At 56.3% G+C, this 12497-nt stretch overlaps 2 protein-coding genes and 1 long non-coding RNA gene across 3 annotated transcripts; all 3 read left to right on the top strand.

Annotated features, from left to right (window-relative positions):
* The first annotated feature begins 2279 nt into the window (after positions 1–2279).
* Positions 2280–4666, top strand: LOC102038126 (membrane-spanning 4-domains subfamily A member 12-like). Its single transcript, XM_005426507.2, has 7 exons — positions 2280–2413; positions 2610–2729; positions 3055–3111; positions 3224–3355; positions 3686–3799; positions 3884–3967; positions 4230–4666. The coding sequence occupies exons 1-7, from the start codon at positions 2306–2308 to the stop codon at positions 4248–4250; spliced, it is 636 nt and encodes a 211-aa protein (XP_005426564.1). The 5' UTR covers positions 2280–2305; the 3' UTR covers positions 4251–4666.
* A 4508-nt stretch (positions 4667–9174) lies between these two features.
* Positions 9175–10331, top strand: LOC115948497 (membrane-spanning 4-domains subfamily A member 15-like). Its single transcript, XM_031061524.1, has 3 exons — positions 9175–9431; positions 9631–9750; positions 10326–10331. The coding sequence occupies exons 1-3, from the start codon at positions 9267–9269 to the stop codon at positions 10329–10331; spliced, it is 291 nt and encodes a 96-aa protein (XP_030917384.1). The 5' UTR covers positions 9175–9266.
* A 354-nt stretch (positions 10332–10685) lies between these two features.
* Positions 10686–12437, top strand: LOC115948500. The gene is made up of 3 exons (XR_004082320.1): positions 10686–10789; positions 12089–12208; positions 12349–12437. It is a non-coding gene; the product is annotated as an uncharacterized LOC115948500 (long non-coding RNA).
* The last annotated feature ends 60 nt before the right edge of the window (positions 12438–12497 follow it).

Below are 12497 nucleotides of genomic sequence, written 5' to 3'. Positions count from 1 at the left end.
TCCCGGAGCCCCTGGAGCCCGAGCCGCAGCTCCCGCAGCGCTGCAGGGCGGCCGAGCCGCTCCGAGTCGGAGAAGATCCTCCAGAGGCAACGGGAGCTGGAGTTCCCTCACCTCCGGGGGGCTCCTACAAGCAGGATGAGGCCCCTGCTGGCAGCTCAGATGCTCCTGAGGATGCTCTGTTTTAAATAAATCGGCGTTTCCCCACAGCACCGAGTTCGGGCTGGGATGGGCTGTAGGCACACAGTTTGTGGTGACTCGGAGTGGGGCTGGGCCCAGCCCCATCCCCAGTGGGCACAGCTGTGAGCAGCAGTGACAGCAACGAGCCAGGGAGTGCCCAGGGGCACTGAGCAATACCAAAGGGAGCACAGGGCACACAGGTACAGGGCATCAACAGGAGGGGATAAAAGGATGGGCTGGAGAGCAGGAAGGGCAGACGCCTGCAGCCCTCTGAGGTGGTGAGGTGTTGCTCTGTGTGGGCTGAAGCCTTCTGAAATTGTGTGGTGATACTCTGTGGGGCCATCTCACTGCGACAAGAGGGTTCCTTTCTTCCCTGTAGCTGGCTTTGGATTCAGGATGGGAATGCTGAGGATCACACACGGGTGCTTTGGCTGCTGCTGAGCAGGGCTTGCTCTCCTCACGGACTTTCCATGTTTCCTGCTGGGAAAAGTGGGAAGAGTGTCCAGGATCAAATCCCTGGGAGACTCTGGAAACAAGCCCCAGGGGGGTGCAAGGGACAGGCCTGTCCCAACCAGCTTCCCCTGTGGCCAGCACTCTCCTCCCAGCTGTTACAGCCATTGCTGGGGCTGGTGCTCTCTGTTTTTCCTCCCTATCCCCATGGAGGCTCCCAGGGGAATGTGCTTTGTGCTGTTCCTTGCAGCCCCAGCCCTGCATGGAATGCTCTGGGTGAGGGGCTGTTTGGGGGACCTGGCTGCCCTCCCTGGGGAGAAGGACCATGAGGGTCCCCAAATCCCTGTCACAGCCCTGTGTGTGCTCGCCATGCCAATCTGTCACCAGTGGCCACATGTGCTGGCCACTGTCCTGGGGTCTGCATGCACAGGGATGGTGGCACCACTCAGAGCTGGGCACCGCCCTGCAGGTGAGGAATGGGGACACTGTGTGTCCCTGAAGGGTGAAGGGCAGCAGTGAGGGGACCCTGTCGGCCCCACGGGTTTTCTGTCATCTGCCCTGAGCTGGGTGACACCCCCAGCCCCAATTCCTCTTCTTCCCGCAGCATCCAGCACGGGAATGTCCTGCACTTGGCCACAGGGCTCCTGGCTGTGGCAGCAGGCCCTTCTCCCTGCCTGTGGAATGTTCCTGCTCCAGGGAAATGGGGATCCCTCCCAGAGCCCCGGATTCCTCTCAGGATCCGCAGCTCTGAGCCTCCCTGTGACCCCCATGATGGGATCTGTCCATGAGGGATTCCAGGCAGGGGGGTGTGGTGTTGTCCGGATCAGGATGGGATACAGGGGTCCCCTCCATGAATTTGGGGGTGCAGGGTGCTATCGTGTGTCCCTCTCATTCCCAGAGTGTTCATTATTCCCTGATTTCAGGTTTAATCCTGCGCCTGGAGCTCTTGGCTCCTTCTCCACGGGATGGACGCCCTAAAAATAGGGAATGATAGGTGTGGGGGACCCCCTCTACTCCTCTCCTCCTGCAGCAGGAGTCCAGGACATTCAGGCCCACCCCTTCCTGGGGAAGGAGATGCAGGGCAAATCAGGAAATCACGCCTGGGCAGTGCCCAGCTCCGTCCTGGTGCCGCCCCTGCCCCCGCCCGTGCCCCCGCTCCGCGGGGGGGAGCCGCAGGAGCCTAATGGCCCTTGATGGATTTTTCTTCCAGGAATTCGCTGCGGGGTGGTTTTGATTTTTTTTATTTTCTTTTTTATTTTTTTCCCCCTTTCTGCGCTCCTGTAAACACGACATGGAGCTGGAAGGAGCGGGAATGAGGCGGGGGGGACACGCAGCTTGGGGAGTGGGGAGCTTTCGGGGGAGGGCTGGCACCCCGATTTCCTTAACTCCCATGAGTGAGGGCTTGGGATGAGCAGCTCCTCCCGGCGGGGGGAACACGGTGTCCTGGAGCCCTGCCCGGAACGAGGGGGCAACACTGGGAATTGCCCCACTGGGAAGAGCCAGGGGACCCCGCAATGGAGCATCTTCCCACCCCACGGAGCATCTTCCCACCCCACGGAGCATCTTCCCACCCCACGCAGCCCTACTTCCCTCCCTTCCCGGGTTTTGGGGGGCTGTCCCCTCCATCCCCCCGTGTCCCCCCGTGTCCCCCGTGGGCTGGGCGGTGCCCCGGGGGGGGATGCCGCAGCCGCTGACGTCACGGTGCTCAGGCGCCCGCCGGCGGGGCAGCCGCGCCGTCATGTACACGGCGGAGACCCTGCCCAAGGGCAAGAACCGCGTCATGGGGGTGAGTTTGGGGGAGTCGGGGGGAGAAACGCTTGGAAAATGCCCCCGCAGCCCCTTCCCAGGGGATTCCCGCTGTTCCCTCGGGGGTTGCTGTGTCTCTGGAGAGGCGCTGGGATTAAGGCATCCCGCATCCCCAGGGTGGCTCTGTGGGCAGGGGGGTTGAGTTGACCCCATTCCCACCCATCCCGGTCTTCCAGACCATCCAGATTATGACGGGATTCCTGCACATCGGCTTCGGGATCGTCCTGACCACGCTCACCAATGTCTACACTTCTGTCTTCGTCATCGGAGAGATCCCTTTCCTGGGCGGTGTGTCGGTGCGTGCCGGGGGCTGGGAAGGGATTCCCACCGGGAAAAGAATGCCTGGGGGGGTGGGATGCCCACCAGGAAGGGAATCTCACCAGGGAACAATGCCCACAGGGAAGGGAATCCTGCTGGGAGGGATGCTAGCAAGTGGGACACCCGTTGGAAGGGATGCCCACCAGGAATGATGCACCTGCGGCTCCCGAGGCTTCAGCAGCCTGGAAAACAAGGGCAGGGGGGTCACTGTGTCCCCTGTGCCCTGTTAGTGCCACCTCTGGGTAGGTTTGGGGTGCCTGGGGTGCCCTCAGTGCCAGCTGAGCCTCGTCTCTCCTGCTGCAGTTCATCATCTCCGGGTGCCTCTCCATCGGCGCCGAGAAGAGCCCCACGGAATGCGCGGTGAGTTTTCCCGGGAGCACACCGAGAATGATCCCATGGGGTGGATGGGGTGTCCCTCTGGGGTTTTAGGGGAGTCTGCCACCCCCCCCCCAAAGCCCCTGGGTGGCCACAGGTGAAGGGCAGCCAGACCATGAACGTCATCAGTGCCATCTTCGCCCTCCTGGGAATCGTGGCCTTCATCGTGGACCTCAACCTCAACGGGCTCTACCGCTCCAGCTTCAACTACTACAGCTATCTCGTCCTGGTAAAATCCCACTTGGCGGAATTCCTGCCCCTGGGAATTCCCCTGGGGCCTTTTCTCCAGCCCTCCAGGGGTGTGGTGTCCTTTCCCAAATCCCTGTTGAGGTGGTGGTTTCTCCTCTGCCGGCACGACCTATTTTCAGCTGGTACCTCGGGAGATGAGTCACCCCCTGGAAGCATCCATGAGCCGTAAAAACGGCGGCATGGAGGGCTTGGAGCGAGACCTTGGAGCTGGGCATGCAGAGGGAGGGGAAGGGGGAGCCACTGTGTGGGATTCATCCTCCTGGGTGCTGCTGGGAGTGGGGGGATTGATGGGGTTTTCCCCATCCTGGAGCTCGCAGGGAATGGGATTTCCATCGTGCTGCTCATCTTCACCATCCTGGAATTCTGCATCGCCGTGGCCACCGCCAACTTCTGGTGCCGGGCCACCCGCCTCAGCTCCAACGAGGTAAGGTGAGGGGGGTGGCAGGGATGGGTCCCAAAAGCTGCATCCCATGATCCCAGTGTCTCCCATAATCCCGGTGTTCCCCAGGCCATGCTGATCGTCCCCAGTGCCACCCGTGTGGATCTGGCCGTGCCACCGGCGGAGCTGCCTCAGCCTCCCAGCTACAGCGAGGTGATCTAGGGAATAGCCTGGATAAGGGGTGGAATCAGCATTGGGATGGCTCCTGGGATGACAGTGCCCATCCTGCTGCCATCACTGTCTCCTCCCTGGGAAAACATCCCACCCCTGTCCCCAGGGACCATCCCGGAGCATCCATCCCTCTGCTCTGGGAATGGGGAGGAGATCCCAAACCCCTGTGGGTGGTGGGTGCTGGGGGGGGAGGGTTCCCCAAAATCCTGGCCCCTTCCCAAAACACCTGCTGGTCTCTTTGCAGCTGGCTGCTCCTGAAGTCTGACACTTGGAGGATGTTGGAATGGGATCCTGCCTCCATCGCTCCTAAATCCCAGGGCTACAGCATCCTCCTCCCACCATGCTGCTGGCTGGGAAGTGCTGGTCCCCCCCCAAAAAGCCAGGGACACCCCCAAATTCCCTGCCCCTCTGCCCCTGGGCCTGGCCTGAGGGGCTCCACTTGCTGGCTGCTGTGAGAAGGGGCTTCTCCAAGGGGGGAATCTTGGGCAATTCCTGCCTGTAAATCCCTGGTGGGATGCTGGGGTTCACTCGTGTTGGGGTTCAGGAATTCCTGGTGGTCTGGAGTGACCCCGATGTGTGCCGGGAGCCGGGCGGGTCACCGGAGCATTACCTCGGCTCGTCCCCTGTTGGCTTCATCTTCTCTTGGGAATAAATGCTCTCTCCGGGCTTGTGTCTCCTGAATTTGGGAATTTTCAGTGTGGGAGCTACCCTTCCCCTTCACAGGGCTGCTGCTTCTCAGGAAAGAGGCTCATCCTGCCTGATTTAGGGATAGTTGCTCTCTCCTGAGGGAATTCTGCCCCCCTGAACTCCTGGTACCTGCTTGCTTTCCCTGAGGGGAATTCTGCTCCCCTAAACCCCTGGCACTTGCTCCCAGCGGAGCTTTGCTCCTCTAAACTCCTGGTGCCTGCTCTCCCGAGGGAGTTCTGCCCCTCAAAACCCCTCTCCTGAGAGAATTCCATCCTCCTAAACCCCAGTACCTGATTCTGAGGGAATTCTGTCCGCATAAACCCCTCAGTACCTGCTCTCCCGAGGGAATTCTGCCCCTCTAATCCCCTCTCCTGCTGGAATTCCACCCTCCAAACAGGGTACGTTGTCTCCCGGGGGAATTCTGCTCCCCAAACCCCCTCCCCCCCCGATTCCAGCGCGGTCCCGCTATATTTAGCGTGGCTGGAGCAGCCGGGCGGCCGGCGGCGGTGCCGGTGACGCCAGCACAGCGCATCCCGGTCCTGCCGCCGCCACCCGAGCGGCTGCCCGGGGCTGGAGCTGCTCCGCGAGGTGACACGGGGACACCGGTGTCATGTGCTCCCTGCTCCCACCATCCTGGGTGGCGGGAGTGGGGCTGAGGGGTGCTCCCGAACCTTATCCGTGCGGCAGTTCCTAAAAAAATGCTTTATTTTCAGGGAAGGGAAAGGGCTCTGGGGTCATTTCGAGCAGGGGCAGGTTTGTCAGCTCCTGACAAGCTCATTTATGGCTCTGCCCTTGATTGTCCTGCATCTGTGGGAGTGCTGGTGGGTTTAATGAGGTGCTGATGAGCATCCAGCAGCATCGAGGTACTTAAGGAGCATCCCAAGTTCATGGAAATGGAAAGGTGGGATGGAGGTGAGGAAAGAGACCCCAGTGCAGATTTTCCAAGGGATGGGAACATCCTGGTGAGTTCCCAGTGCTCTGGGGGAGGATCCTCTTAATTTCTGGGCACAGGATCCATCCCAAATTTTCCCTCCAGTGCCAGAGTGGGATCAGTGACCTCCTCCCTGAACATTCCTTTAGGTTTTGGGGTGACTTCAGTGTTTTCCTCCTGCTTTCCACACTCCCTGACAATGCTCCGGCTGCTCAGCCAGAGCCTCATGGATTATTCACTCCCTGTCAGTTATTTCTGTTCACGGCTCTGAAAAAATAATGAGCCTGATCAGTAGGAAAAGCCCCAGGGATTTGGGGAGCAGGATGAACAGGCTGCCTCTGCTCAGCCCGTGGCCACAGCCCATTACAGCCCCGGCTCTTCACCTGAGGCTCCGGAGCATCCCGACCTCTCCTGGCTCCATGGGGACCAGCACGCAGCCATTCCACCTCCCATCCAAGCTCTGTGGTGGCTTCCTGGGAAGGAGGCTTCCTCCTCTTCCATCAGCATCAGGCTCTGTTTTCCTGGAGTATCCCAGTGTTTAGATGTGGCTTTCCCTGAAAATGCTGGAGAAAGTGTTTAAGGCTCTATGGGAATGTGGGGGTTTTAAATATATTTTTATTTGTAGGTAGGAATTTGCAGATCTAGGGGGAGTGGAGACTTCCAGGAGTTTGGAATAGCAGGTGACAGGGACCACAGAGTATTGTGTCCCTGCTGGGGATGATCCCTAAGGAAAACCAAAACCCTTGGAGGAGCTGGAAAGGGGGGAACTGAGAGATGGATTGAGGTGTCCCAATGGCTGTTCTCCTTGGGAAGAGAAGGATCCAGGGAGATCTTGGCAACTCTTCCAGCACCTGAAGGTGTCCCAAGAGAGCTGGAGAGGGATTTAAGAAGAGCCTGGAGCACCAGGAAAAGGGGGAATGGCTTCTCACTGCCATGGGGTGGGTTTAGATGGGATATTGGGAAGAAATTCTTCCCTGTGAGGGTGGTGAGGTGTGAGGGTGGTGGAATGTATTTCCCGGGGAAGCTGTGGCTGCCCCATCCCTGGAAGTGTTTAAGGTCCCATTCCAGGACTGCCAGTGGAAGTTGGTGCTGGTGAAGCCTTGGAGAAGTTTTCTGGAACTTCTCCGGAGTTTTCCTGGGAATGAGCGGATCAAAGGCTGGAACATCACGTGCAGGGGTTGATGGACACATCTGGGACAGGGTTTGGGAGCAATGTCACCGTGTCCCAAATGCCAGGTATGGATCACCCCAGCAGGCAGCCATGCCCCCCCAACCTCCTGCCTGCTCCCTGTTCCAGATTCCCTTATCCAGGATGGACACTGGGATGTTTAAAGCCAAAAACCCTGAAACCTTTCCCAGAAAACATGACTTTCCTTCTGGAATCGGTGTGGAAAGAGCCCTGTGGGAAGCAGAAACACCTGGAAGCAAAGCAAAATGTTGAGTTTTGGTATTTTTATGGGGATATAAAGTTAGTCCCAGGAAGCAGCAAGTTTCTTTGGAGAGCTTTTCTCCATCGTAATCTATTTTCTTTGGAAAAAAAACTCATGGATTTTGGGGTTGGAAAAAGAATTTTAGTTCCACCAGGCTCATAAATTTTGTCCTGTGCTGGTGGGAGGGAATTTGGGAGGGTCTGATCCCCCCTGAGCATCCAGTCAGGCTTCCCCCATCCAAAACTTGTCCTAGAAAATAGGAAAATGAACATTAAAATCCAAGGAATGTGTTTTATATATCTACAAAGCCAAAAATTCCTGCAAAGAAAGGGTTGGAAAGCTCCACCACCCGTCCCTGCTGCTTCCCTGCATCTGCTTCAAAGCTTCACCTCCTCTGGAATCCGCTTCCAAAACAAATCCTGACATCCTACCTTGGGCTCCTGCCATCCCCAGCTGGCCCTGGGTTTATTTAGGAATGGGGAAAGAGCTTTTTCCATGGATCACCCACTTGGAAAGTGGGGTTTGGGGGGTTGAGGTCAGTCATGGCTGTTACTGGCTGCAAGGCTGGAACTTGAGGAATGCTGTAGGAATCTGGAAAGGCGGATTTGGGAGGAAATCCACCGTGTAGGGTGGTTTTGGCTGGGAATGTGAGCCGTGGATAATGGTGGAGGATACCCTGGCTGCCTAAAGGCTAAAGAGGGGATCCCAGAATTTCCACGGGGGCTCAAGTGTTCCTTCCTGGGGCTGGAACGAGATCCCTGGGATTGTTAGCACTGGAGTGTTGAGAGGGATGAGGCACGAGCAGGAATTAAAGGCTCTGAGGCATCAGGAATGTGATGCAGAGGCTGAATCTCATCCATGTCCGTGTTTTTCCTGGAAAGCCGTGCTGCCAGATGCAGCCCTTTACAAGGCCAAGTGCACGCTTCCATCAGGGATGCAGGATGGAGGAAGGTCATGGGTGGGATGGAGGAATGCCATTGGAGCTGGGATGGAGGCGTGAGCTGCTGCTCTTTGCTCTCCAGGTCTGTTCTTCCAGCTTTTTTTGGGATGTGATTTGGGCCGGTTGGGAGGGGGTGTCCCGTTCCCTGGTGTGGGGGAGCATGGGGAGGGCGTGGAATCCTGGAATGGTTTGGGATGGAAGGAACCTTAAGGATCATCCAGTTCTACCCCGCTGCCGTGGGCAGGGACACCTCCCACTAGCCCAGGGTGCTCCAAGCCGGCTCCAGGGCTCGAAGCCGCTCCTGAGCTCTGGAAGCGCGGCGCTTCCAAACGCGGCCTCTCAGCTCCCTCTAGAGCCAGAGAGAAGGAAAAAAAACTCCCAGAAGTTGCTCCACCTGCTCCTGAAATCGTCAGCTGGGGGGATCCTGTCCTTTCCCAGGCAGAGAGAGAGGTGGTGCGGTGATGCCAGAATCCTGGACCTAAAAATTCCCGTTCCACCAAGAAATCGCTACCCGGCACACATCAGACATCCAGGAAACCTGGGGGGTCCTCCAGGTCGGCATGGGGTATCCCAGTGCTCCTGGAGAAAAGGACATGGCTGTTTTCTGGGAGGTGGGAGGGATGGAGGCAGGAAGGGGCCCCTGACTCCCTCGGGATCCCCTCGCCGTGTGTGGTGGCTCCGTTTCCAGCCTGAGCTGCCACTTCCCATCACAAATAACAGCATCTCCTTTCCCTCTGATTCCCGATGGAGATGGCCAGAGATCCCTGAATCCCTCCTGTGTGCCCTCACTGGGGACAAACCCACAGGGATGGAGGAGGGAGAATTCCCAAAAATGGCAATAAAGGAGCTTCCTTTTATAACGGGGTTTATAAAATTCCCTGTCTCAATGCGAGTTTTTCCTGGGAAGTGGGCAGGGTTAGGTTACCAACGCCTCGTTAGGTACCAAGCTAATTGCAGGAGCGATTCCCAAGCAAAGCATCTACAATTTGGGATGGAAAAAGAGTCTTGGAGCCGCCTGAGGGAAAAGCATCCAACCCTTCCCTGTTCCTCCCTCCCTCTTCCCGTGCAGGATTTTGGGAGCCTCTGCTGGCAAAGCCGCCTCGTTGAGCAAGAGGGCCCTGACGAGAATTCCATGAGCGAGCTTCCCACAGGGAGCAAAGGGCAGCGAGAGCGTGTCCCTGCCTGGCCAGCACCTCCCGGGGATTTCGGGCAGCAAAGGGACCACGGTGAGGAGGAAGAGGAGGAGGAAGGCACCTGGGAATTCCTTCAGCCCCCTGGGCTCGTTCCCAGGCCATGGCGGCCACCACGGTGACGGACGCGGGCAGCGTGAGGATCATCACGGAGGTGATCCCGGCCACGGATCCCCGGGCGGCCCAGCTGGCCTCAGGCTCCCAGGCACCTGCCAGGACCTCATTGCAAACACAAGGCTTCCGCAGGGCTCATCCCAAGGTGTTGGGGGTGAGACACGGCCTTCCAGGGGCCCAGCAGGATTGGGGATCCGCAGGGATTGTCCTGCTGGATGTTCTTCCCGGCCGGGTGAAGGGGATGTTGGGATAGGTGCCTCTCCCTGTCCCTTCCCAGCGCTGTGATGTGGGATCGGGGTGGGATGTGCCTCACAGTAACGGGATCAGGATCCCTCTCCCTCATCCTTCCCCAGACCATCCACATCTTCACTGGAATTGTCCACATCTGCTTCGGGACCATCCTGACGCTGTCGGAGCACAGGAACCCTTCCCTCCCTGTAGCCAGCGGGATCCTCTTCTGGCTGGGGATCCTGGTAAGTTGGGATGAGGACATGGGAATCTCAGGGAATCCTGGTGAACTGGGGACAATATCCAATAACCATTTCCCCCCACATTCCGGGGTGTTTGTGCGTCCCTGAACCCCAGCTCCCACCAGGAAGGGTGCCAGGGAAGGGTGCCTTGCTGCTGACACCAATTCCCACTGTTTTCCAAGTAGCTCCTGGTCTCAGGCTCGTTGCTGGTGGAAAGTGAAAGGAGAGACAGCCCTGTGCTGGTAAGATCTGGGCTGGGAGGGACAAGGTGTCCCCCCATTCCTTAGGTCCCTTCCAGCAGCTGCCAGGACCCCTCCACAGCCTGGATTCATCCCAAAGGATCCACAGGCCAGTCTCCCCCTTGGGAAGTGCCCAGCTCTCCCACACAGAGCACAGGATGGGAGTCAGGGTCACTGTGGGACGAGGGGGATGAAAGATCCAGGAGGCCCTCATGGCTTTAGAATCACTGTGGAATGAGGGGGATGAAAGGTCCAGGAGACCCTCATGGCCTTTGGAATCACTGTGGGATGAAATGTCCAGGAGATCCTCATGGCCTTTGGAATCACTGTGGATTCTAGGGATGAAAGATCCAGGAGACCCTCATAGCTTTGGAATCACTGTGGGATGAGGGGAATGAAAGATCCAGGAGACCCTCATGGCTTTGTAATCACTGTGAGATGAAATGTCCAGGAGATCCTCGTGGCCTTTTGAGTCACTGTGGGATGAGGGGGATGAAAGGTCCAGGAGACCCTCATGGCTTTGGAGTCACTCTGAGATGAGTGGGACAAAACTGGGTGGCTTCTCCAGGAGATCTCTGATCCCAGCTGGATGATCCCTGTGGGAAGCAGCCCTTCCTGGGCTCCGTGTCAGCGGGTGCTCCCCGCAGGTCAAGGCCTGCTGTGTGCTCAGCGTGGGCGTTGTCCTGGGCACGCTGGTGGCCACCGGGATCCACGGCACGGCCATCACCCGCATCGTGCCCGGCTGCGGGAAACCAGAGCCCTACCAGGCCCGCCCGGAATGGTGCCTCCACATGGAGAGCAAGGTAAGGACAGCCGGGATTGCGCGGGGAATCCCAGTCTGGGTGGGTGCTCAAGGATCCCGGTCCTGTTCGGGTGGTGCATCCCGGGGTATTCCCGTGAAAAACGCCAATCGCTTGTTTTTAGAATGTTAAAAGTTTAATAGTAATAAAATGGTTATAAAAATAGTAATAAAATTAGAGTAATAAAAATTTGGACGATTGGGATTAGGACAGTGAGAGACAATAAAAACAAAGAGTTACAGACAATCCAGGTACCTCTTTGTGAGCAAAATTATCCCAAAAAAGGACCCACGTTAACAGAGGATTAACCCTTAAAAGCAATAGCCTGTTGCATATTCATACACTTCATACATGATGCATAAATTCCATTCAAACACAGGATTCTGTCTGGTCAGTGTCAACTTCTTCCTCTGAATCCTGATGGCATCTTCAGGACTGAGCGAGGCAGGGAGAAGTTTGTTTCTTCTGATAAGGGAACAATAAATTCTTCTTCTCTGAAAGATTTAGGTGTCCAGTGGTTGCTATCTCGGTGAGAGTGCCTCATTCCTCTCTTTTAAAAAAAGTATCTTACATAGCATAGTTTCTATTTTAACATTATGTTATAACCTAAAAGTAGTGTGGTAAATATAGTTTTAGGTTATAACATAATGTTAAAATAGAAACTATGTATGTGAGATTTTTTTTTCCTGAAGAAAGGACTCGCATTGAGATAGCAGTCACAGGACACCGGAATCTTTCAGAGAAAGAGAATTTATTGCTCCATTATCAGAAGAGAATTTATTGCTCCCTTATCAGAAGAAACAAACTTCTTCTTGCCTTGCTCGGGCAGGATGACGCCATCAGGATTATGAGGAAGAAGTTGAGGATGACCAGACAGAATCCTGTGTTTGAATGGAATTTATGCATCATGTATGAAGTGTATGGATATACAACAGGCTATTGTTTTTAAGGGTTAATCCTCTGTTAACATGTGTCCTTTTTCAGGCTCGTGCTGCCCAGAAAAAGGTACCCAGACGTCCGTAACTCTTTGTTTCCATTGTCTCATATTGTCCTAATTCAGATTGTCGAAATGATTATTACTCTAGTTGTATTACTATTTTTATAACCATTTTATTACTATTAAACTTTTAAAATTTTAAAAACAAGAAATTGGCGTTTTTCACATATATTTAACAGACTACTTAAGAACATTAATACAGCATAACTTTCGAACACAACACATTTAATTTTTATTTTAATATTTGCGAAAAGCCAATCACAAAATAGGCATTTTGCACACTCCCGTTCTCCTCCTCCTGGCAGATGCTGAGCAACGGCCTGGACTCCATCCTGGTGCTGCTCGGACTCCTGGAATTCTGCGCGGCCGTGGCGGTTCTGGCGTTTGGATACGACACGCTCCGGCAGCACACATACACCCAGCTGGTGAGGGAGGCGGGAATCCTGCAAAGCCCGGGAATGCTGATCCACCCCTTCCTTCCTCCCCCCGAAGGGCAGCCCCAGTGCGGGCATTCCCGGGTCCCTCCCGGACATTTCCCTGGATTTCCCTGTTTTCGCTTTCCCAGGCGCTGTAGCCACGGCCCAGTCCCGCACGTGGAAGCCCCTGGGATGCCCTCAGCGTGTTCGTTCCCCAATAAAGGCCTCTCCCCCAGCCCAGCCCGCCCGTGTCTCCGGGGGTTACTCGGGGTGCGGGGGGGGTCGCCCCGGGCGTGTT

The sequence above is a fragment of the Geospiza fortis genome, unplaced genomic scaffold (genome assembly GCF_000277835.1).
Source record: "Geospiza fortis unplaced genomic scaffold, GeoFor_1.0 scaffold450, whole genome shotgun sequence".
NCBI classification, from domain to species: domain Eukaryota; kingdom Metazoa; phylum Chordata; class Aves; order Passeriformes; family Thraupidae; genus Geospiza; species Geospiza fortis.
Note: the sequence above shows the minus strand (reverse complement) of the source record. Positions and strands in the feature narration are given on the sequence as shown.